This window comes from Sturnira hondurensis, unplaced genomic scaffold (genome assembly GCF_014824575.4).
Source record: "Sturnira hondurensis isolate 20B ecotype Veracruz unplaced genomic scaffold, ASM1482457v3 Scaffold0007401, whole genome shotgun sequence".
NCBI classification, from domain to species: Eukaryota; Metazoa; Chordata; class Mammalia; order Chiroptera; family Phyllostomidae; genus Sturnira; species Sturnira hondurensis.
Window position 1 is genome coordinate 2,435,910 of NW_028080032.1, and position 26,051 is coordinate 2,461,960.

General features: G+C 43.8%; 1 protein-coding gene across 1 annotated transcript; it reads right to left on the minus strand.

Annotated features, from left to right (window-relative positions):
* Window positions 1-1,666: 1,666 nt before the first annotated feature.
* Window positions 1,667-25,123, minus strand: LAMP5 (lysosome associated membrane protein 5). Its single transcript, XM_037051662.1, has 7 exons — window positions 24,365-25,123; window positions 18,894-19,219; window positions 18,221-18,393; window positions 17,708-17,839; window positions 17,486-17,591; window positions 15,859-16,047; window positions 1,667-2,793 (listed from the first exon to the last, which is right to left on the minus strand). Exons 2-7 carry the CDS (start codon window positions 18,955-18,957, stop codon window positions 2,615-2,617), a joined length of 843 nt encoding a protein of 280 aa, XP_036907557.1. The 5' UTR covers window positions 18,958-19,219; window positions 24,365-25,123; the 3' UTR covers window positions 1,667-2,614.
* Between the last annotated feature and the right edge of the window lie 928 nt (window positions 25,124-26,051).

The following is a 26,051-nucleotide window of genomic DNA, read 5'->3' on the forward strand; positions in this document are numbered from 1 at the left end:
AAAGGAGCCCAAGGCTGAGGCCCAGGGCTGAGTCAGTCCCTCTGGACTCCTTGCCTTCCCAGCAGGAGACCACTGCCCCTGCCCTAAATGGCAGGCTTCCCTTTACTTTGTTTAGTTGATAATGAAGATAAAGACACTGAGGAGACAAAAGAAATTAGGCTGCACTTAAGTCCTAATTTTAGGACAGCTGGGCAGAAAAAGATGATGTTATTACTAACAATGGTACTCATAGTAATATGACTTTTATGCACACTGCACATTGCAAGAAGAAAAATCAGTCTTAAATTTGAGAATTGAAGAAATTTGGTTCCTAGAAAGATTTAATCAGTCAGCTTAGACACAGGAATGTGGCCACATGAGAATATTTTGAAAAGAGCAAGGGCACAGTGGTTTTTTTAGAAGGACCTGTGTCTGTATGTTGTTTTCTTGTCAGCCCTCCCAATATAGACTCTAAGTTGTCAAGTTCACTGCCATACACCCAACACTTAGCCTGCATTCAGTAGGTGCTCGAAAACTGAACAATAAAATAATTTTAAAAAGAAGCAACCAATAAATGCATAAATAAGTGGAACAGCAACAACAAAACTGTTAAATAAATGACAATACCAAAACTAATAGAGTTCTATGTTTTGTGAAAGTAAATTTAAAAACAAAAACAAATTTACTGCCATGGCTGGTATGGCTCAGTTGGTTGGGCTTCACCCTACAAAGCAAAAGGTTGCCAGTTCAATTCCCTATCAGGGCACTTGCCTGGGTTGTGGGTTTGGTCCCTAAGAGGGCATGTATGAGAAGCAATCTCTCACATCAATGTTTCTCTCCCTCTCTTCCTTCCTCTTTTCCCCTTTCTCTAAAAATAAATAAATAATATCTAAAAAAATAAATAAAATTTAAAGACACAAATTTAAATGTTGTGAAAGTAAATTAAGTAAATATATAGTTTTCAGATATATGACTCAAACTTCTAAAAGGTTTTTCTGAAGGGGTTACACATACATCTAAGGGTCTATTTCTCCTCAAATCCTTGGGTGGTTTCAATAAATATGAAGTTTGAAAAAAATACATGAGATGCTAAAAAGAAAAGGGCTGTCAGATATGGAACAGGGAGGTAAGACGATCACAGATGACCAAATGGAGTAAACTCCGGGGAGATGTCCGCCAGCACCAAAAGCATCCCCTTTTCCCTGTGCGATGTGCAAGTTTTCTGAGAAATCAGGGCTTTTCCCTCACCGTTACCAGACAGGCACTGAAGAGAGATCATTCAGAGGGAAAGACTGATACTAAAAAAGTACCAAACAAATGGATAACAGAACAACAAACAGCTGATACTTCTCAAGATTTGCTGGGATAATGAACTTCTAAGGATACTCTATTGTCAGCAGTTGAAGACTTGGGAAGATGGACTCATTCACGCTGCCTCTCGTAGTAGAGATTGTGAAGAGGGATGGGAGGATGTCCACCTTAACACCAGAGAATAGGATTTCCTCTTCCCTCACTCAGATCTTCTGAAAAAATGACTATTTAGAAACGGAGGAAAATTTAAACAATGTACATTTCTCTAGGAAGTTTCAATAAATTGTGTTTTACTTCAAATAAAATTCAACCTAGGTGACCATATTCAGGCCAGCTTTTTAACCCAAAGTGAAATACCAAACCAAAGACCAAAAAGCATCAGAAGCAATATCAGGCCAATTGTTCAAGAGGTGTCATCAATAAAACAACTTCTTTTTGCCAGAATAAATCCATGGTGTTTCACCTGGAAAGGCCAACTTCCCCTTCAAAGGCTCTCTGACTTCTCTTTGCTTTTCCTCTTGCAGAAATGGAAAGCCCATTTTTATCACTTCCCTCTCTCCTCTGGATGCTAAAGAAACCATTTTAGGTTTGTTTCCTTGTTTCAAGAAAGCAGCCAAACTTCAGAGTGTAGTGTGTTTTAATTCATTTTGAAAAACAAGCTCACATGGATTGATTGATTCTTCAGGTCCCCTTACGTGGACCTGGCACACTATGAAGTCCAAACAACTCTGCATAGTTACATTAAACGTGTTCTTGTGCTGCAAAGTCACTGGGTGCAGGTAGCAGTGAAACATTCCCAAGACAATCACTAGACATGCAGAATGCCAGCCAGAAGCATGGATCACTCTCAAGGGTCTTGCTGCAGGGAGCATGAGGTTGTATTTTGTGTGCATTGACAATTGTGTGGGGTAAGCCAACTGTGTTCAGGGGAGCAAAGCACCCCCTATCCCTCTGAACCTAAAGGGGTGTCTTCCCAAGAGGGATGTCTTTCTAATCGGTAAAGTATGGGTCTAGATACCCCTCTGAGTCGAACGTGTTGCTCCTTCGAGAGTCAAAGCCAAGCCCCATGAACATGAAAGCTGAGTGGCCTCCTCTGTTCCCATTCCCCAGCATGGAGAGAACAACTGCCATTCACCCCGTGAATCCAAAAATCCCTCCATCCCTGGGTGTAAGCATGGACGCTGGCCAAGCAAGCCTTGGATACCCAGGACTGTTAGGTTGTGGCTATGTTGGTGTATCCCATGTACAAGGTGGTAAAGTGCTTTTGTTTCTTTGCCTGATCCAGCTGGGGTAGTGGGGCCTGGGGCTGCCTGCCTAGTGGCCCCTAGCCCATGTGCTTATATTGGGACCGGTCCCTAGGGATCTGCACCTGGTTGGCAGTCATTTTGTGGTGGATGTGGTAAATCGCCAGCGTTACCACAATGATGAGGCCCAGGATGAGCCCCAAAATCAGGGGCAAAGTTTCCTCCAACTGCTCCCGCTCGTCCACTGGGCATTTATGCTCTGAAATGGGAAAGAAGAAGAAAAGCAGTGAGGTTCTGTCAAAAGGTACTAAATCATAAGTCCTCCTACCAAAATTAAAAGGAAAATGGAGATGAAAATCTCTCTCAAGGAACCTTTGGGAAGACACTTTTTTTTTCCAGAAACAACATTTCCCCAACCAACTCAAAGGCTGAATCACAGTATTTTTGCATAATATAAAGTAAAAATACACCAATTACATAGGGCAACATCAGTTATCAGATTCCTGGCAGGTGTTGACAAAATATCCAGATGATTTTTTCCAGTGTTCAGAGTGTTAGCATCAGACACAACCATCATCATTTTTATGGTTGTTTTAATTTTGTAAGTTTTCGTTGAAGTACTTCAGTGTAATATACACAGAGAGAATTGCACATGAACGTACAGCTTTAAAAAGCCCGAAAATACCAAGTGTTGGCAACAATATGAAGCAATTGGAACGCTCATACACCATTGGTGGAAAATGGTACAGATACTTTGTAAAACAGTTTAGTGCTTTCTAATTAAGGCAAAACACCTACCATATAACCAAACATTCTGTTCCTAGGCATTTACTTAGGAGTAATGGAAACATATGGACACAAAAAGATTTGAACATATATGTTCATAAAAGCTTTATTCATATAGCCTAGAACGATAAACAACCAAATGGTCATTAAAATAGAATGGATAAATAAATTAGTATATTCATACAATGGAATATTAATCAATAATAAAAAGAAATGAACTATGGCTACACATAACAAAATGGATGAATCTCAAAAATATGTTGAATGAAAACTGCCAGACACAAAGAGTCCGTATTGTGTGATGCCATTTACATGATGTTGAAGAACAGGTAGGACTAAGTTCACGGTGATTAAAAGCCTAAAGGTGCTTATATCTGGACAACAGGACACAAGAACGTTCAGATGTGGTGGAAATATTCTGTGTCTTGATCAAGGTGAGGGTGACATGGTGACAATGTAGGTAAAAATGCGTTGGGCTGAATGCTTTAGGTTTTTACATTTTAATATATGTAAATATACTAAAATGTTTATTTTTTTAAAGATTAAAAAATTTTATAGACAAGAAGGGAGGGTGAAAGAGAGAGAAACATCAATGTGCGCTTGTCTTTCACATGCCACCCCCACCAGGGACCTGGCCTGCAATCCAGGCACATGCCCTGACTGGGAATCGAACTGGGAACCCTTTGGTTCTCAGGCCTGCACTCAATCCACTGAGCTACACCAGCCAGAGAATATACTAAACTATTTAAATGAAAGTGCAGAGCTCAGTGAATTTTCACAAATGAACACCCCGTGTAACCAGTACCCAGATCAAGAAAGAAAATGTTACTAGCACACAGGGCTGATGCTACTTTTACTCTCTTAAAATTCAAAACAGTTCAGAGTCCTGTGTCTCCATTTTTAAATGGAGCCAGGTGAGTACGTTGTAGAGCTGACTGGGAGTGCCTCCCAGAGACCAGCACACGTTTACTCAGGCCACTTTGCTCCCTGTGGGTAACTAGTGGTCTTTCACTGAAATTACAAGCTACAACTGGATAAAGCTGGCTTTAGATATCTCTTCATAAAGACCAAGTTCTTAAGTCAAGGTGACCCACTGAACATTACTGAGCAACCGCTGTGTGCCAGGATGGTCCAGAATCCCTGCCGACACAGTCCCTCCCATTGGCTCACCTGAGACCAACAGAAAGGAGGATAAGGCCTGAGCCCAAGGGGTCTTTTCTCTCTGAAAAAGAATCTGGAAAATCACAGGCAAATATGCAGCTTTTAAAAAGTTCATCCTTACCATGCCTGGTCCTTAAATTAACTTTCAGTTCCAAGCACAAAGATTGTCTCAGTCTACATAAGCAATCCATATGGTAAACAGCATTATACCCATTTTACACATAAGGTAACGGAGGCAGAAAGAACTAAGGAATTTGTCCAAGGGTAAATGAAGTCCCAGTCTGGACTCAAACAGCATAACTCAACAGTGTAATCAGGGCAGTACTTAGCAGACATGAGCTGGGGGTCGAGTTAGGATTAGGCCCATAGCAGACCTGAGCAGCGGGCACACAGAGGCTGTTGAATTACAAAGCGGCTTAAAAGGAGGGCTTAGGGCTCTTCCGGTCTGTCTGTGTACTGGCCACGGAGGGTACATTCAGTCTCTGAAAACCCACTGAGTCGGACGCTTATGACAAAGGGGCATGAGGATACTTCTGGGGTGTTGGATATGTTGATATTTCTGAATTGTAGCAATGGCTTCATAGGCATAGTGTTAAGTCAGTATTTATCAAATCGTACATTTAAATATGTATAGTTTATTATATTTCAATTATACCTGAATAAAACTGTTTAAAATAAATATGTAAACATATACATTCATACATTCCCCAACTTAAAAAATTGTGACTAGTTTTCTTTAGAAAAATATTTTGGCAAATGTTAGAGATCTGTTAGCACTAAACTGAGCCATTTTGTTACAACCAGGACTGAAAAGAACCAGCAGGGGACTTGCCTCTTTCACTCTTTGATTCAATTCTATGAGTCCTACACTTGCGGCCAGATATACCCATTTTCCCAGGGAAAGGACTTGCTGTTGTTACAAGGTGCACCAGGGACAGCTTTGGTGCATCTTGTAACAACAGCAAGGTGCACTGTAGGCTCTACCTATAGCCCCATAGACAGAGGCTGAGTTTTCCCCCCATCATCTCACATTGCCTCTTTGAAGAGAACAATTGAATAGAAATGGAGTCCCTTGGCATAGAGATTTTGTTGATAACAAAAGTTATTTGTTTTCCTCACCAAGACTCACACCATTGCCCGTGTTATGTTACCATTGTGGGGTTTGCTCAATGTCCACATGCTAGCTACAAACTCTTACCTTGTTATTCATAGCAAGCCTTCAACCACACCTGAGTTTATATTAATGAGGGGACTTTGGGTGAGTCCCTAGGTCACCTAAGGATGGGGGCTGGTTGCCAGGAAAACCAACCCTGTGAGTAAAGGGTTAGAACTTTCAGCCCCAATTCCCTGAGTTCTGGGAGGGGAGAGAGCTTGGAGATTTAGTTCAATCACCAACTGCCAATGATTTAATCAGCCATGCCTCTGTAATGGAAGCTTCTATAAAAATCCAAAAGGAGCCCTGGCTGGTGTAGCTCAGTGGACTGAGCACAGGCTCAATGAATCAAAGGGTTGCCGGTTCAATTCCTGGTCAGGGCACATGCCTGGGTGTGGACCAGGTCCCCAGTAGGGGGTGTGCAAGAGGCAACCACACATTGATATTTCTCTCCCTCTCTTTCTTCCTCCCTTCCCCCTCTCTAAAAATAAATAAATAAAATCTTTTTTAAAAATCCAAAAGGACAGGGTTCAGACAGCTTCTGGTTGGTGAACACATGGACATATGGGGAGAACAGTGTGCTCAGAGAAGTCCTGGAAGCATATTTTGTAATAAGTGGGTGATCTAAGATGTAAAATGTTCCTCTGAGTTCTCTGAGCCACTCTAGCAAATTAATTGAACCTGAGGAGAAGGTCATGGAAACCTCCAACATACATATAGCAGGTTGGTCAGAGTGTTGTCCGAAGTGGAGAGGAGGGACTGAGTTTTTAACCTGTGGGATCGGGTGATATTTTCAGGTGGATTGTGTCAGAATTCAGGTGAATCATAGGACTTCCAGTCAGTGTCAGAAAATTGCTTGTTGGTTGAGAAAAAACACACCACATACCGGATCTGGCATCAGAATCATAGTGCCAGAAAGTAATTCTTAACTGGTAATAACTTTGGTGTAGTTATAAGAAGTAACACCTCATATCACCTCCTTTAAAGAACACAGGAGAAAAGCATAATGTATTTTGGCAAAAAATGTATGTTTTAAAAATATATAGTTAAATGTCTGTTTCTTTTTTAAAATTTTTATTTATTAATTTCAGAGAGAGAGAAAAACATTGATTTGTTGTTTTACTTATTACGCATTATTGGTTGATTCTAGTATGTGTTCTGACCAGGGAATCAAACTCCCAACCTGGGCATATTGGGGTGACATGCTAATCAACTGAACTACCAGCCAGGGCCTGTGTTTCATTTCCTGACAAAGTTTTTGTCACTTTAGGGAGAAACCTGAACTAAATACAGCACAGGAGGTGGTATCTAATGGAGTATTAAATTACGGACATGTCAAAAGTAATCATGGGAAAATAGGGGATCTAGAAAGGTATCATGAGAAGTACCGACCCCTTCCACTAAGAGGTCAGTCAAATAAAGGGGAATTCTTGAGTCTGCTATCCCTTATCCATCACTCCAAAATCCACAACGTTCTGGAAACCGAAAGTATTTTGTTATCACTCATTTGGCAGCCAAACCTGACTTGAGCTAAGAGTGGGCTGCGCATGGTTCTCACTCATCCTGCTTAGTGTGAAGACTCGCTTCACTGCAGGATGAAGATACATTAATATATTTCATTACAGAGGCCTGCCCAACTTTTCTGGAGTCTTCCATAATACAAGAGTCCCTCTTTACCCAAGGGGGTATGTTCCAAGCCCCCCAGCAAATGCTTGAAATTGTGAAGAATATAGATAAAATTATTTTCATATACGCACATACTTATCATAAGTGATTTATAAAATTAGGCACACTGGAGGTGAACAACAATAACTAAAATAACCCAGAGCGATGATAACAATATAGTGTACTGCAAATTATATGAAGGTGGTCTCTCTCAAGATACCTTATTGCAATATCTTCTTCACAAGATGATGTGTGATGACTAGAGCCTGGGTAATGAGAGGAAGGGAGGTGAAGGACGTGGGCATTGTGAGGTGGCGTGGTGCTATGGGCTCTAAGGGTTATTTGAACACAGCCCTGCGATAACCAAGGTCGTCAGTGTGGTACCCTGGACAGTTCTCAGTGACTAATGGCAGGGAGCATATACAGTGTGGATAGGCTGGACAAAGGGATGATTCACGTCCCAGGCAGGATGAAGTGGGAGAGCGAGATATTTCATCATGCTGCTCAAAACATTGTATAATTAAAACTTATGAATCGTTTATTTCTGGGATCGTCCATTTAATATATTTAGACTATAGTTGATTGTAGGTGACTAAAACTATGGAAAGCAAAATCGCAGATAAGGGGGAACTGCTGTACATGAGCTATGCAGTATATTTTCTTCCTAAAATCTGTAATATTCTGAATTCTGGAAAACCTTCAAGGGTTTTAAACGATAGACTGTGAACCTGTAAATAACTCATATTTCCTTTTCAGGCTTACACCAACGTTTTCAAACTGCCTCTGACCCACAGGGAGAAAAAAATTACATTACAAATCAGAACAGATATATACACACATAACTGACACCAAAGTTATCTCTACTTTGCATGTCTTGTAATTTATACTCTACTCTCTCATTTCAGACAGTGCTGGTCACTATTCACTAAAGCAGAGGTCATAATCTTTTTTGTATGAGTATGATGAAACTATAACTCCTCAGAATGATGCTTATAAAAATATAAAAATAAAATGTATAAGATTATAAAAAACAAATTACACGAAAATTCAGCTATCAAAATATCTTTAAATCACTCGGGACAGGGTAATATATGTACTTTTTTGAAATACACATATATACTGGCTGTGGTAAGAAGCATAACTGTTACTTTCCAAGATCTGCACAAGCTAATGTGGATAAAAATATCTATGAGTTCTATTTGTGACAGAGTCACAGGTAATACTAATACTACTGCGGGTTATTACCCTCATTTAAGATAGAAAAAATATTAAATATTAATTAGAAATTAAGGGAAATAGTGATGAAATATTTCCCATTGAAATATACAGACCTCTGAATTCTATCTACAAATGCCATGGACCCCAGGGTTAAGATCCTGTGCAATAAACTGATTGTACCAGCCATAGCTTATAAAACAAATGAGGCCCTAGATTTGGGCCTGGAAGAAGAACCCCTCTCAATTCAGCCCAGATCAAATCTGGCTTTGGATGCTCCAAGACCCCTTACTCCTTGTCCACTTCCAGAGGCCTTGGGATCGCTCATGTCTCTGTCCTGGCTGGCCTCAAAGTTCTGGAGAACACAGAACAGGGGCTCAGGATGCTGGCCTGGGGCTGGATATGGCAACAACCAACCCAGTCATTGGAAAGAACCAGAGGAAGACAGAGCAGACACCATAGGGGTGACCTAGTGACAGTTCCATTTTCCAACTACGGTCACATTAACCATAAACCCGGTGTCCCCCACTGAAACCTCGATTCATCATAGATTCTGTTTTCTGTACTTGGGTTTTATTTTCTTTTGTTCCATTTGATGAGCACTGCATTTCAAAGTAGTATTTATTCCCCAAGGCAAACAAAGTCCAAGAATTCTTCACTGCACCCCAAATGAAGAGCATTGAGGTGGGCGATGGGCCGAGAGGCAAGCTGTCTGCTTTCTCAAGCTATGCGGATGCTACAGACGATTCCTGTCCCAGGAGGAGGCAGCCTTTTGCTGTCCATGCTTCCTTCACTGTCTGACAGTATAGCTGAAGGAAGGGGGTTCTCCCTGTTTCCATATTCCATATATTCTCTAGTCTGGCTCTGAACTCCTGTCACCTCAGCAAGGTGTATTTTGCATGCTGAGAATTTGTTCAGATGAGTGGACTTTGGACAACTTTGGCTAGAGACAAGGAGATACTCTCACCAAAATGTAGGCACCAGCCATTAAAAAAAAAGGTAACAGAAGCCAGTACTGACTGCAGGCCCTGTGTGCCAGGAAGGCACATGCCCAAGGAGCAGTTGCACAAATTCTTTCCCACCAGCCTGTAAGCTCCACTGGAGCAAGGAAAGTTCTTTTCTCCCAGTATACAGGTGTAGCAGACATGAACAATGTCTGGTTCCCTTGACAGTCACCCTGGCCACACAGTCCCATGGATTTTGACTGCCAGGCAAGCTAGACATCTCAGAGTCAATACCTCTCCTTCCACCTCAACAGCCATTGGAAAGGTTGTCAGGTACCCTGATTTCATTAGTTTTTAATCATGGCTTCTAATATTCCTAACAGCATGACTTGTAGATGACACCTAATCTNCCCCTGAATTCTATCTACGAATGCCATGGACCCCAGGGTTAAGATCCTGTGCAATAAACTGATTGTACCAGCCATAGCTTATAAAATAAGTGAGGCCTTAGATTTGGGCCTGGAAGAAGAACCCCTCTCAATTCAACCCAGATCAAATCTGGCTTTGGATGCTCCAAGACCCCTTACTCCTTGTCCACTTCCAGAGGCCTTGGGATCACTCATGTCTCTGTCCTGGCTGGCCTCAAAGTTCTGGAGAACACAGAACAGGGGCTCAGGATGCTGGCCTGGGGCTGGATATGGCAACAACCAACCCAGTCATTGGAAAGAACCAGAGGAAGACAGAGCAGACACCATAGGGGTGACCTAGTGCCGGTTTCATTTTCCAACTACGGTCACATCAACCATAAACCCGGTGTCCCCCACTGAAACCTCGATTCATCGTAGATTCTGTTTTCTGTACATGGGTTTTATTTTCTTTTGTTCCATTTGATGAGCACTGCATTTCAAAGTAGTATTTATTCCCCGAGGCAAACAAAGTCCAAGAATTCTTCGCTGCACCCCAAATGAAGAGCACTGAGGTGGGCGATGGGCCGAGAGGCAAGCTGTCTGCTTTCTCAAGCTATGCGAATGCTACAGACGATTCCTGTCCCAGGAGGAGGCAGCCTTTTGCTGCCCATGCTTCCTTCACTGTCTGACAGTATAGCTGAAGGAAGGGGGTTCTCCCTGTTTCCACATTCCATATATTCTCTGGTCTGGCTCCGAACTCCTGTCACCTCAGCAAGGTGTATTTTGCATGCTGAGAAGTTGTTCAGATGAGTGGACTTTGGACAACTTTGGCTAGAGACAAAGAGATACTCTCACCAAAATGTAGGCATCAGCCATAAAAAAAAGGTAACAGAAGCCAGTACTGACTGCAGGCCCTGTGTGCCAGGAAGGCACACGCCCAAGGAGCAGTTGCACAAATTCTTTCCCACCAGCCTGTAAGCTCCACTGGAGCAAGGAAAGTTCTTTTCTCCCAGTATACAGGTGTAGCAGACATGAACAATGTCTGGTTCCCTTGACAGTCACCCTGGCCACACAGTCCCATGGATTTTGACTGCCAGGCAAGCTAGACATCTCAGAGTCAATACCTCTCCTTCCACCTCAACAGCCATTGGAAAGGTTGTCAGGTACCCTGATTTCATTAGTTTTTAATCATGGCTTCTAATATTCCTAACAGCATGATTTGTAGATGACACCTAATCTGAATGGATGGGAGTTGGCAGGTAAATGCTATCCCTCCTCCCGCCCCCATCTCAGGTGGGATAGTCAAGGCGGGTTTTATAGCCTCTCCCAGAGACCCAGAGGTTCCAGCAGTGTGACTCCAGGTGCCCACAGTAGCATCTTGCTCATCAATGCACCTGTGCTGGCTGCCTTGCCTTCCTATCTCACTCCCCCAATCCCCTACCAAGGCTTTCTAGAACCACCTTGTAAATAAACTATTTGCACTTATACCCAGCCTTAGGATCTGCTTGTGGAGGACCCCAATGGAAACACTATGTTCCAGGGCAGTACTGGGAACACAGAATTCGAAGACTGCCCAGAGACATGGCCCTACACTGGGGGCTCCATATTGCACCTTCAACACAGTTCTCAGCAGTTTTAATAACAGACTTGTCTCCTTCTGGATGCTTATACAGGAGGCCCTGAAGAGCAACTACCCAGGGTGACATGTTTCCTGACTGGCAGGTGCCAAGTAAATCACAGGTCTACATATCCCTTTGGACCAGCATCAGCAAACCCCACCTGCATGTGGCATGGCGCCTAAACACAGGGCGCCTTCCGAGGGTGGTGCACAGCAAAAGATAAGGCACATTCGTTTCCACTAGGACACAAATTGTTTTCCCCACAATTCTGGATGAAATACAGATCAGGTGGCATCTCCCAATCACTCTGTTCATAGCAACGATAAAAAGCTCATGAGTTCAGCATGCCCAACAACCTTTTTACATATCAATTACAGTTGCTCAGCAGAAGAAGCAGCTGAGGTTCTGAGAGGCTAACAGCACAGGATCTGATACCCAACAACAGGTCCTGGGCCCAGCCCTGGCAGCCAGTAGGAGTGCAGCCTTTACCAGTAACTGCACTGCTCTGAGCCTCAGTTTCTCCACTGTAAGCAGGGATCTCAGGACCTTCTTTTCAGGTTGCTGTGTTTGGTTTTTCTTCTTGAGAGTTAAAAAGGAACCAGCCTATATGGCAACTTTTAAATGCCTGTTAAACCTGAGTCTCTAATAAAGAGGAACAGAGTCCCCCTCATGTTCTGCCAGGCTTCTTTTGTCATTATGCATAAAAGTTGCCTTCAATTCAAGTCATTACACTACTTAGACTGATCTGTTTCTCTCAGGGCCACATCCCCCACTCCATTACAGACAAATCTCTGGGGCCCTCCAAGGGACACACAAAGAATTAACTGTGGGAGGGCAAGGTAATCCAGCCCAATTGAGAAACAAGGGGTGCTTTGGACTGCAGGCTGGCAGATGACACACAAGGTGTATTTGTTATGGAATTGAGCCAACATGGCCTCTGTGTATTGGCTCCTAGGTGGTTTATTTCCCCACTGAAGACTGAGACCCATTAGCTGCAAAGCCCTCCAGTGCCAAACTCAAATTTTACACATCCAATTATTTTTATAACAGTCCAAAACAAGCAGATTTTAGTCATTTAGAGCCTGTCTGCTTTGCATAACAAACCTCAACCAACAGCTGTCACCCATTGATGAGATAGGGTCCTGTAGTTATAAGGCCTGGAGCCTCTTTGCTGCCTCTCAGAGCTCTCTGACCCAGGGGCTCCTCACAGTGCTGCTGAATGACTCGTACCACCTAAGCACGTAAGCCCCCTCCCAATACTCCTCTCCCTCCAAGAGGTCTGCTGTTCTCCTTCCTTCTGGATGGTGGTCCATGAGGTGCTGCCCTCTGCATAGTTCCATGCTCTGAGGGGTTTTCCTTTCATGCAACCCTGTCCAAGCACCATGCAATAAGGTTTGTGTGTTACTGCCTCTCATGGTCATAACTTCTCCTTGCTAAGCTCAACCCACCCCCACCCCCGCCACCTCCCACCCCATCTCCACAGTATTCCACAGACCAGGAACATCACCAGAAGCTTGCTAGAAATGGAGCACATTGGGCCCTGCCCACAGACCTACTGAACCAGACTCTGTATGTTAACGAGATCACAGCAGTTGTACACACTGCCATGGAAGATTCGTGTGCACATTGTAGTTGGAGACATGCTGGGTAAGAGACTTTAGCTGGGGATTAAATGTAGTAACCAAGCTCAATGTTCTAAAGGAATCTGTGTGACAAAGATGTCAACCTCCATTTGGACTGAGAGAGGCCTCTGTGCATGTGCAATAACGCACTTCACTGACCCTTCCTTGTTTTTCTCAGTCTATAACATAGGCAGGTGTGAAACTGCAGGCTGTCAGGTATGACCCCCTTATACGGGGAATAGATTCTTCATTAGAAACCCTGATACTATGGCTCAGGCACATACATGACCAATTGCATGTACACACCCCTGAAGTGGGCATATAGATATATGACCAGACACTCCCCAACACACATACATGCAAGCACACTCCACTCACACCCACACAGGCATTTTAACACATCCAGGGCCTCCTGAGTGTTTATTCTGGGAAATGGTGGCGGGGGGAAGAAGTCTTTTGAATTCCACCAAATCCAATAAAATGGTCTCTTACAGAACACAGTTTGGGGCAGGGCCGAGAGGCTCAGACAGGAGGAGCCAGGAACAAAAGAATCCCTGCCACACAAAGGCACTTGGATCCAGTGAGTGACTCCGAATAAGCTTCCTCCTCCCCAGAGTAACAAGGCTGAAGCTCCAGGGTGCCTTACAGACGGGAACATCCTAATTATTACCCAGAAAAGCCTGGGTGAGACAGGTGCAATTTGCTTCTGCTTCATGCGTCTGCATTTAGGAAGTTACACATGGTTACAAACTCTCTAAGTCTATTCTGCATGTCTAGGATCTGGAAGTGAATTAAAAAACCGCTTTACAAACAAAAGATGTCATTAGTTCCACACCACGAACTTCAACAATTTTTGGAAAGGTAGCTCAGTTCTTATTCAGAATTCATTTACTCTTACTTTGTACACAATTCTAAACGTCCGTGAGATTCAATTTCTCAGTGTATGATCAACGATAAGCAACAACTCAGAAATAACCTAGTGGATTAGGGTGAGGTCATGGTAAGAAACTAGTAAAAGCAGCAATTACAGTGCCAGCAGGACCAGAGGTGAAGAAGTGCCAAAGAACAGCTGGCCAGCAAAAATCAAAAAGGTACTCGAGACTCTTGAAAGGACCCACGTAAACTCAGAAGCATCTATAGTAGGGTCCCTGGGGACTGATACTACACAAGCCTATATTTTCATACAAAACTATCGGTCATCAATAATCACAAATACAGTTATAAGTATATTTAATACTTTCAGTTTAAGAAAGACACTATTACATTTATGAACTTTGTTTAAAAATAGGTTATTAAAAATGCTAAGGTCTTGACACAGAGTTTAGTATCAATTTCATAGAATATACATTAAAATGGAATAGTCCACCCTTCCATGAAAACCATTCAATGTGGTACTCCTTTACTGAACCAATTAAATTCTAATTCATCGGGCACTGAGGCATTTGGAAGTCTCTATTTATTGAGTGCATAGCTTCAGAATATCAGTTCAGCCAAAGGTAACTGGACAGCTACAATGTGCCAAGCACGGTATTAGGTGCTAAAAATACAAGGATGAAAAAGAACCTCACCCTTCTATCAAGGACATAGGAACTCTTAAATGCCTTCTGAACAATCATGTGGTCGGGGCCGGGGAAGGTAGATTTATTCAGCATAGTTTAAGTGAGACGGGCATTTTATGAAAGCTGCTTTCCTTGGGCAATGACAATGATTTGTGTGTGACATAAACGGAGACTCCCTAATATCCTGCACTATGGAACAGCTGTATTCACCTGCAGAGCCCTAGCCCAAACAAAAGCATCCATAAAGAATCAGAGTATTTCCCCCTTTTTTTAGCCATGAGGAATAGAACGAATATGCAACTGTCTTTAACAACTTCCCCCAGACAAGAGAGAGACAACAAATGAATTGAAGAACTCACGTTCCCTACCTTTGCTGAGTGTAAATCATTGCTAGACTTGGAGAAATTGTAGAAAGGTGGACATGCCCTATCTCTGCTGTGAGACAGAAAATCAAGGAAATGTGGATGCTTTGAATCTGCCTGGTCCTCTTTCAGGGGCTAGCACAGGCTGAGAAGAAGCCTATTTTTTACAACCCAGAGGGAAATGATCAAGGACCCATGCCTCCCTGGAGCTTTGTGGGTATATCCCTCCTACAAGGTGACAGATGAAGGCAGGTCTTCATAATTCTCTCTCTGTGATCTTCATGTGATCTACACACACACACACACACACACACACTCCTATTGCATTCTAGTCACAAAAAATTTTGACTCACAGTGGCAAAACCTACAGCTGAAAGTATCTGAAAGAACATGGAGAAATTGAGGCCCACAGATGCAAAACCCCTTCTTCAATAGATGGCTATCTAGATACTACCTGAGATTTTTAGCTGCTTTTTGATTGGAAGATTTGCATTAACTTTCTTACCTTTCTCTCTATCAAGGTCTTCTTTTGGCAAAGGAAGAGAGGTGGGGAAAGATGAAGAAACAAAGAAAGTGTGGGAAGAATAAAGTTAAGGAGGATAGGAGAGAGGGAAGGAGGAAAAAGAGCCATTGGAGAAAGTTGATACGATTCAGTTAACTGCTTTTATTCTTTGAAAAATATTATAGAAGGAAGTAGTGTCATGTCAGCCTAGAGGAAATCCAGGTGGCAGCAGCCTGGGACCCTGGCAGATCCCTCTCTACATCCATCCTAAAGTCAGCCTTCCCTTCCCTCCTCCCTTTCTTTTCCCACCACCAACCCCACCAACCTACCTTCACTGAAGACAAAATCAGAGATGATGTCAAAGGGCTGGATGTGGACTGCAGACAGGATCATGGTGACTGTCTTCTGAGGATCGCTGGAGGCTAGTGAAATGGTCTGCTGAGCTTGGCACTCATAGGACTTTCCAGCTGGGGTGACCAAGGCTGAGAGGTGATGTGAGTTGGCTGTGTGCTTCCCAGCTGCAGGGAAGACCCAGAGCGATGGTTAGGCCCCTCTCATTGGCAGAACCCCCTTGCTCCTATTAACTTCCCCAGCCAGAGTGGGTTCTTGCCTCTCAGCTCCAAGCTCCCCTCCAGTGTCACCTTGCCAGGGCTCTTCTTGTGGCATCAGGTGGTGTCAAAGGACAAATATACCCATTCCTTCACGAGCAGGAGCTCCTTAAACATTAATATGGAATTTGTAGAAATTTTGGAATTTCTTCTTAGAAGAGGAGCACGAAGCCTAAAAACCTTGTTTACTCTGTAAAACCTTACAACAGAGATCCCAAAGACACAGAACAGGGACTTGGTTTTTTACATTTCACACTGCTCTCCAAAGAATACAATATCTTTCTCAAAGCATGTCTGACTTCTGGTGCCCTGGACAGACGCCCTGGCACACACGTATATACCCCTGGAGACCTACTTCTTTTTTCTCCTTTACTGGCCTGCTTTGTTTCCTAACCCCCCGCCCCCTTTTCCTTTTGTTGGTGGGGGAAGGAGCCCTAATTTAACCAGGGAAATACTTGAATATAAATTTTGATGAAGGTAAAAAAACACTTTTTTGGTGTGATGTTAAAAGGGCATACACGAAAAGTGACATGTCGTCTTTCATGGGCTCAATATCTTTCCCCAACTCAGGTGTTCAGATGATTGAAGGCCCCATCATGGGTATATTCGACAATTTACAAAATAAATAAATAAATACATTTAAACGTGGTCTTCAACAGTGCCTGCAAATGCAAGCATTGTTATTTGGCGAATGAACGTTCCTCTGGCCACAATAATTTTGGATAATCTGGGTGAGCTGTGGGAATGATTGGTAGAAAGCCCTAATAGTTAGGCCACGGTTTAGAACTCCTGGTGGCTGCAGTCCATGACTGAAGGTGGCATGGGGGCCCTGCTGCCATGCGCAAAAAGATAGTGAGACCATCAGGTCCCGACCAAAAAGGGAAGTCATTCTGCCTCCCTTCAAGTTTCAGCACATGAAAAAAAAAAAAACCCAAGAGCAGAAAAAACTATACACAGCTTTGTTCTTCTCTGTGCCTCCCTAAAGGACAAATCACAAGAGTTCGCCCGGAAGCTGTCAGGGGAAGTCAGCCCCTCATAGGACACGTCTCATCCAGCATCAGATCACCAGCAACTGGCTGATTCTGGCTAAGGTTTCTTGCCCATCTCCAAGGCCAGAGGTCCAGAGGACCCAGCGGCCGTTCCATCCGTCTGTCTTGGAGAACAAACCAGGGTGGATTTGGCCTGGGAGGCAAATTCCATGGCTCAAAGCCATGATCGGTTTCCAGAACATTTCCTAATTTCTGGAAACAAAGGGGAATTTCTTGAGGAATTCACTTGCCATGCCTGAGCCACTGGAGTGTCCATGCTTTCCTAAGCTCTCTCCCCAGGTCTGCTGACCTCTACTCACCAGTGACTGCGTCTTTAAAATGGGTCTTCTCAGAGGAGTCATAGACAAACTGGACCTTGCTCAGCCTCCAAGTCGCCTCGAGTCCCTTGGACGTGTTGTGACTTTCCTGCCGAGTCAGGGAGGAGTGCATCAACCTCCCCTGCGACTTCTGTGTGGAGAAACCCAAGGGCGGCCCCTGCCCACACCCTCCCAGGAGTCTGCGCCCCCTCTGCTCAGAGTTACCTTTACAAACAGCATTTTGAGTGTGTATGCGCGATCCACCCAGAACACCTGCAGCTCTGATTCGTTGTGGCCACAGCGGCCCTTCACTTCAGCTCCCCGGGTCAGTGAAATATCAGCCTGTTCCGTGATCAGCTGGGAACACAGATGCCCCGCACCCCCTCAGCGCACCCGGCCCTGAGGGGGCTGTAAAGGGCGGCGCGTCCAAACTCCGGGTTGCACGCCTGGGCGCTCCTTTGCGCGCGCGCTCGCGCGCTCGCGCGCTCCCAGGTCCGAGAACATGCGGTTAGGTGCTGTACGTGCAGGCCCCGCCGTTAGGGAAGCAGAGAGGGGGATTACTTTCAAAGCAGGCAGGGCGAGCAGAAGGCGTTACAAGCCGGAACCCCCATGCAGCATTCAGGAGCAGCCTGCGGGGGCTCAAAGAGCAAGGCGGGCGACCCAGATCTTCATAGGGTCTCGAGGTGCCCTTTGCCCCTGGAGCCCTAGGAGCAAGCTGGGAGGGAAAAGATTCCTTACATCAACATAATTGCTGGCCCACACATCATAAGGGACAATAAATTTGGCTGCAAACTCTGCCATGAGACATGTCGTCCCATTTTCCCGCACCACAAATATATCTTTTTCAGGGTTAGTGGAAAGGCCTGAGAGATTTTCCACTTCTTGTTCTGCCATGATTCGAGCCATTGTATCTGCAGGGGGAAAAAATCCTATCGGTTCCAGGCTCGGTGAGCCCATGCTTCCCGGAAAAGTGGGTGGAGATAGTGGTCTGCAGGCCCTGGGCAGAGAAAGTTCCCTGACGACCGCTGTGCGCTCTGCGAGCCATTTCTCTAACCTAGCGCCAACAAATTCAACTCCGCTGTTGTCAATTTATAATAAAAATTAAATTAAACATTAAACCTTTACCAATTTATAACCCCACTGGCCTTTTTCTTTATCTTAGGATTTTAAACAACACCCTTCTGGTCAATGGTCTGACCCTACGAAGCAGGCCCGTGTAGCACTCCGTCTCGCATACAGGTGTGTGGGTCTCTGGGGAATTCCTCGCCACCAGCAGGAGACTCTCGGTCCCCTCCCCCACCCCAAAGGAAAAAAGAAACCCCTGCAAAATGTAAGCTACTGACTTTACTATGCTGGCTCTATTCTCTGCAGAGTGCACTCTGCCCTCGCGGTCGCCGAAACGTTTACTCACGGAACAGCATCAGGAGAACTCGAAGTCTATTCCAGCTGAAAACGGCTCTTCCTCGGAGATCCATGCCTGCCGTGCCGTGAATGAGGCCAGATGTGATGCTGCAGAGGCCGTCCGAGAGGGAATCCCTTAAAGTCGCCGCTGGAGTGAGCCGAGGTGAGCGAGGGGCGGGGGCGCCCAGAGGGAGGAGGTAGGGAGCGCGTGTTCTGTGAGCGCTGGCGAGGACTTGGTGCCCAGTGCCGCACCGACCGATGCAGGCTGAACACGAGTCTGCTCACTGCGGAGGAATGGACCCGGCGCGGTGAGGGAGCTGTCCACGGCTACGAGTGCTGAAAGAATAGGTTGTATTGCAGGAGCGATTGTGGCTTGGATTGTGCAGAGGGTCAATGAAATTGGGGCGGAGGGCGGGGGGCGGGCGCTGAAATTCTCCCTGAGTCTGTTTCCTGTTCTGCAGTTGAATCCACAAAGATGATTCTGTCCTGGGAAACTTAATGGACTTATTCGATATCTCTACCAAGAGCAGTTTAGATATCACAATCACATCATTGGAGTCCTGAAATGGACTCCTGAATGCACTTTCAGGCTCCTGAAAATGTATCTGGCTCCTTAAAGAAAACGGTAGAGCACAAATTGTTGCTGCTTTTGGGGGTGGAGGAGTAGGCAGGAATAGAGAAGGAAAATGCTATGGCAACAGTTTTCTGCATTGGGAGACATCCCCTGCTCTTCCCTGATCACAATGAGCTTCTGGGTTCAAAGTTAAATTGACACCTCCTCAAAGAAGGCCATCAGTCAATGCAGTATATCAATTCGGGCTTACTTTCTGTGAGCTCTGCTCTCTGGTTGCATGAGGACTCTGAACTTTAGGGTCACTTACATACCCTCACTCATTATACTGTGATTATTCTGCCAGAAGCTATGTAAATGAACCTGAAGTTTGTGAGGGTTATCCAGGGTCTCTTAGAACAGTAATGTTGCATAGTTATGTAAACACACACATGCACACACACTGATATTTCTCTTCAGCCTCTGGCGGGACTGAAAAACAAATATTACTTAGCTAATTTCTATATTTACATTCTTGGTAGCTTACCTTTTTTCTCCATAAATAACAATGAGAACACAGTTATTTCAGCAACAGACATGCCCTCCTCATCAATTATAGTGATCTCCGAATATTGTATTTCTTAGACAATTTTATTTTGACTAATCAGTAATATAAGGTAATAAAACAATGTCATATTAAGGGGTAAATTACAAAGTATTTTCATGTGTGTTGTCATGTCTGATCCTCCTAGATATACATTATCATGGTGGCCCATGTCCCAAAACTAAGGCTCAGAAAAATTAAATGACCTTCCTTCATGTCACATGATCAGTTAAAATTGAAATAGAAATATCACATGCTTTAACTTTGTAGGGATCATCGTATTTTCTTAAATAATACTCTGACTCCAAAATACACCATATCTTTATTTCCATAAGCATCTTTATTCAGTGAACAAATAACAAAATGAAATCTATAATTTCTGTCATTAATTCACATTCCTGAAATGTATAGAATGCTGTTTTAAGTATAGTAATATTTTGATATAACATTTACTCTGAAGTGTCCATATAATTATTTTTTAAACCTATTCCTCTATTAATGATTAGATACATATTTTTACATCTTAACTTTTATCTCTATATTTTGATATTTCATCCAAACATTTCTCAAGAATGTTACATAAATGATTATATGTAAAAAATTAAGAAAAATTGTGATTAATATAAAATCAATTATTGTCAGTTGAGAGTGGAAGTCATAACATTTATGTCATATTAGCAACTTGTCATGCTAGCAATTGTTATTTTCCTGTAGTGCTGTAAAAACTGGAAAACAATGAGATGTGTAATAAAGCCAATGTATCCCCTCTCCCTCTCTTCCTCAAGTATTTTAATGAGAAAGGAAATACATCAATTTCAGTTCAGAATTCGCTATTTATTATTGCACAGATTTTACTGTTTCTCATCTGAAAAAAAGGTATAATAGCTCAGGGGACGGCTGGATAGCCAAGTGAGCCATTGAATATAAAGCATCCAAAACAAAAGACAAATCGATTTAGTCCATCAATATTAACTGAAAACCTACTACCTTCATTATGCTTAGTGCTTTGGAAACCCACAGATAAACAAATACGACTCTACAAGTAGAAGAGACATCTGTAAAAGCTTATGACAGTTTCTCTCGTGAAACCTTATTGCAAATATCCTCACTTTACAAGTTGTTGAAGGATCAACAGAATTGATCATTATCCACTTTAAAAATAAAATATTAGATGGGAAGTAGCATTGGTTATTAATACTAAATTATTGTAGTTAATTTATAAATCAGATGGCAGTTCCTTTGAAAATGGTTTCCATCCTACCTGACATAAATCATTGCTTTGTTGACACAAGAGAGTACTTGAAAGAGTTAAAAGAAAAAAGTAAGCAAATTTAACCTTTCCTTCCTAGAAGGATAATCTTCAAAACAAAATTAGCTTAATAAACTTCTAGATGCTTAATCTTAAATATAGCTTACAAATGCCCATTAATTTATTCATTTTATCCTTAATGATCCTTATGTTGCAATATAATTGAATTCACCAAATGGTTTGAGAATTTTTACCTCCATCAGTTAAACAACTTTCTAATAATCCCTTCTTTTAAAAAACTTCAGTTATTTAAAATTACTGAAGAGGTGATAAAGTAGCAAAGTTTACCATTATATAATATGTTAAAATAGCAACAACTTTTTATTATTCTTCTCTGGAGTAAGAGAGAAAGCAGGAGGATGGGACATAAACAGTTACACCCATGTGGGTGTTGGCTGTGTCAGCTGTCATCATTGCTGCTGATGGTCAACACAAAATGTCAGGGGTAAGGGTGACTAAGCACGTTGGCTTTGGAATCTCCTCCAGATCCTCTAAGGTCTTTGAAGGATTCTCTTCGATTCTTGCATTTACTTACTGAATTAGCCTTTTTGAGTCTCAAACCATTTGGTGAATTCTACTTATATAAGTGGGAAATAAGTCCCTACATGTATAGAACATGTATAGAATTTGGATGGGAGAAAATATGAAGAAAAATGAAGATGTGGAGTTGTCTGGCACAATGTATGTATAAATGTTTAGGGAAAGAAAATGTAAGACAACTATCCTAGGGTGGGGCGGAATTGACCAAAGAAGGCCTCTTGGAGAAGGTAGGTCCTGAAATAAGTAGACATATTGTCCTGCCATGAAAGACAAGGAAGGACACTGCAGATGGAAGAAATCTATGTTAAATAGGAGAGTCAGCACAAAGATGTAACCCTTTATCCTTTCATATCAATCAATTTTCAATAAAGAAGAAATTAGGCCCCCAAGCCCACAATGCTTTGTAGACTGCATAACACCCATTTAACTCATTTATTTGATAGTTTACCCACATATGGCCTATGCAATGGCATATGCAAAATTATCCTAAATAAAATTAAATGTTTAAGTTGTTAAGTATGTCTCTTTCACTTTGATTGCACAAGAAATTGACTTGTATTTGTAGAATCTAGAAAGTAAATTACAAAACCGGGAAACAATGCATTAATTAGACAACGTATTTGTGAGCTTTGAAGGGGAATGCTAGGTTTTGTTTGCAGCTGAAATTTCGCTTGTTGATATTTCAGTCCACAGTGAAATATAAAGATGCAGTCTGGCTCTGCTGCCCCCAACCCCAGCAAGCATGCACACTCACGCACAAATGCACAGAGAAAGAGAGAGAGAAAGAGGAGGAGGGCAGAGAATGAATGAATATAGGAGAACAAATGGATAACAGAAGCAAGGATAATTTAACTATACTGGACAAGATGTACACAGCTGTTATGCTAAAATTACTACTTAGCAAAACATTTCCTTGTATTTAGACTATCACTGAACAAGTTATTTCATTTAATTTAATCACTGCCTTTGAATACCTTTAAAATTCTTTCTAGGATAGCAACCTTTTTGGGATAGGAACTGAAAAAATAATGTGTACATAATAATATTTTGTGCAGAAATTGCCAAACTCTGAGATATTTGAAAAGAATCAGAAATTTCACTGCAAAATGCTAAATATTTGGAAAGAATTTAAAAAATTCAGTTTGGGCCTCCAATGCACTCCATCCACACATTGTTGATGAAATATCCCTTATCCTGTCATTTCACTGGCATCTCCTGCATCCACTTTAAGAAAACCAGAGTTGTTTCTGCAGTGAGGGTAAAGGCAGAGTAGACAAGGTAGCAGAAAAGAGTCCTTTCATTGGCAAAGTATGTTTATGCTAAATTCTTAGAAAATGTTCTTTGATACATTTATTTAGAATAAATGCCTTCACATGCTGGAATGCGGGGCATAAGGTCCATATAACAAACCCTGAATAAGCAGATGGTGAGTCTAAGTCATCACTCCTGAAAAGGTCAAGAGTAAATAATTATTTTCTTTCCCCAACTAGGTATTAGTTTACTGTTCTGTTAGCTAGCACAAGCTCCAATGTGTAAAGCTACAATGGAGTACCATCCTCTTTGCATTCCTAGCAGTGAGAAAAATCTTAGCTCAGAGCAGAAGACCTTTCTGTAAAAAGAAGAGCCAATTGAGACGTTAAAAATTTTTAATAAGTATTTTCTCTAAGAAATAACAACTACCTAAGGTGAGGGAGTCTGGTTCACTCAAACTGGTTTGCTATCTGAATTCTGAGATAATGAAATGCCTTAAAACCTTTTTATGATGTGTGACAGGGATTCCTAGTCCCCAGTTAACTACTCTGTTAGTTGTCTGAAGTTATCTGCATATTCAGTTGAAGGTGTGTTGGAAGTGAGGAAAATTAACATTAATTACCCTTGGGGGAGGGGAGAGTGGGGTGGCCAGTGTGTTTCGCTCTAAAGGAAGCTTGGTTAGTGCACAGCTGGAGTCCTGAAATGCCCCAGGCTGTTCTTTTTATTTTTTAGTTTCATTTTTATTGTTCAATTTGTTGTCCGAGTTTCCCCTCTATTACTCTCCTCTGCCCTACCCACCACCCACCTCTCACATTCAATCCTCCCTCCTTGTCTTCCCAGGTTGTTCTGATGTCCTAAGTTTAGTCTGTTTCTATGACCCTTGTGAAAATACTGCAAGACACCCTGGCAACCGAGAACAGGAAAGGGGAAAGAGTCCGCTTTCAGTCTGGAAAGGAGACTGGCATGATAATCCAGGAAGCAATACATTAGTTATGACTCAATTACTCCACCAGCGACAACTTCTGGGAGGAGTGGCTTTAACATGCCTTTTCTAAAAGATCCCTAGAGGACTAAATGCCGTACTAGCAATGACTTTAGTTGGGAAGTGATCAGGGCAATTCCTTTAGGAAAAAAAAATGCTGGGAATTCCGTTATTAAAGTGTAGTATCTTAACGTACAAGAAGTATGAGCTGGTCGGGACACACAGACTGGGGCCTACGGCGTTACCTTGGGTGGCACCTTGGCAGGTAGGCCTGGCTGCCCAGGACCTGGAGCTTCGCGGGCGCTCTGGTTGCGGACTCCAGCGGTGAAAGCTGCTTTCTGCGTGAGCGAAGGGAGCTTCGCGCCGCTGCGGGCTCCTAGCTGCCCGAACCCTGAGCTAGAGACGACCTCAGGCTGGGAAGCTGCCGGTCGGTGCCTGGCACCCAGGGTGGTCTCCCTGGCACATTTGCTCAGCTGCTCCCCGTGTAGAAGTGGGAGAGGATGCCCTCGCCCAGATGCAAAGATGAGGTCCACACCGGCTTCAAAGTCGAGAGACGGGATCATTTCCTGCGGGTCCAGCAAGTTCCGGCCACGGCGACAGGGGCTTCTGAGGACCGTTAAGAGGAGGAAGAAAGTTCCTGGCAGAAACTATCATGGGAGCTCCCACTCCCCGAAGGTCTAGGAAAACCCAGCTTCGGAAAGCGGAGGGTGGGTAATGAGATCCCGGCGCTCTCCCGACCTCCCGCCATTCTGGTCCCTCCCCCACCCTAAGAAAAGTCCGCAGAATTGGGAAGCGCGGGTGGGAGGTGTAGGGCGTTCAACAGAGGAGAGGGAGGAAACCCGGTTACAGAGGCTTTGCTTCTCTCCTTCGCTCGCTCTCTCTCTTTTCTTTCTAAACCGCCAGCTCTGTGTTCGCGCGGGAGGGAACTACGCTCTAAGTGCTCCAGCGGCCCAGTTTGAAGGGCCAAAGTAGGAGGGTGCCGCGCTCCAGGCCCATTGCCGCGCGGGGATACTCGCCGCTCTTGGGTCAGTTCCGGGACCCGCGAGGACTTTTTCAAACAGAGAAAAGATTCTACTGAGACTGAGTCGCCCGAGGCTCAGGCGCGCGCACAGCCCCTTTTGCGCTGCGGGAAGGAAGTGGCCCTTGCAGGCCGGGCTGAGAACCGGAGGTGAGAAGGTGGACTGACTTCACAGGGACCCTGTAGTAGTGTCCCTGGTCACCAAGGGAAACTCTGGCAGAGAGGAGAAGCGGGACGGAAACCTACCCGAGCTTTCTGGCCCGCAAGAGGCTCAAGGCTGGGAGGTTTGGGTTTGTTTCGGTTTTTAATCTGGGGGGGTGGGAGGCCGGAGGGAGGGCATTGTTTACCTACCCTAAGCTGCAACTGGAAGAAAACCCCAGTCTTCTACCTTAAAGGGGCTCTCCAGCGACAAACTCGGAACCCACCTCTCAGAGGCAGGTCTCGGTCCGCAAAGGCTGAGCCAGGGGTCCTGCTGCACACCGCCGCCCCTTCCACGGAGCCCTCCTGGCGTGCGTCCCTAGGCTGCCAGCGGGTGGTTTGTTACAGCCTCTTCCCGATTCTCCCTGGGACAGGGCCAGCTAAGAACTCCGCGAGGCCCCATGCCCGAAAACACCCTGGAGACCTTCTGATATTATCTTCAAAATAAAAACACTAAATCTCAAACTAAGGAAATTCGAATCTTTTTTTCCCTTGACTCCATTCGAAGGCCCCACTCGACATTCGGATCTTTTCTCCTTGGCGACACCATAGTTACTTTTAATTCAAAAGCAAATTTGGTGGGGCCCCAGTCTTGCCCCTGCCTGTGAGATCCCCCAGAGCACCACCTCCCCAGGTCTGTCTGCCAGAGGTGCCCGTCCAGCAGCTGCCCCAGTGGCACCAAGTGTGCGCAGCTCGAGGCCCAAACCAGTATTTTC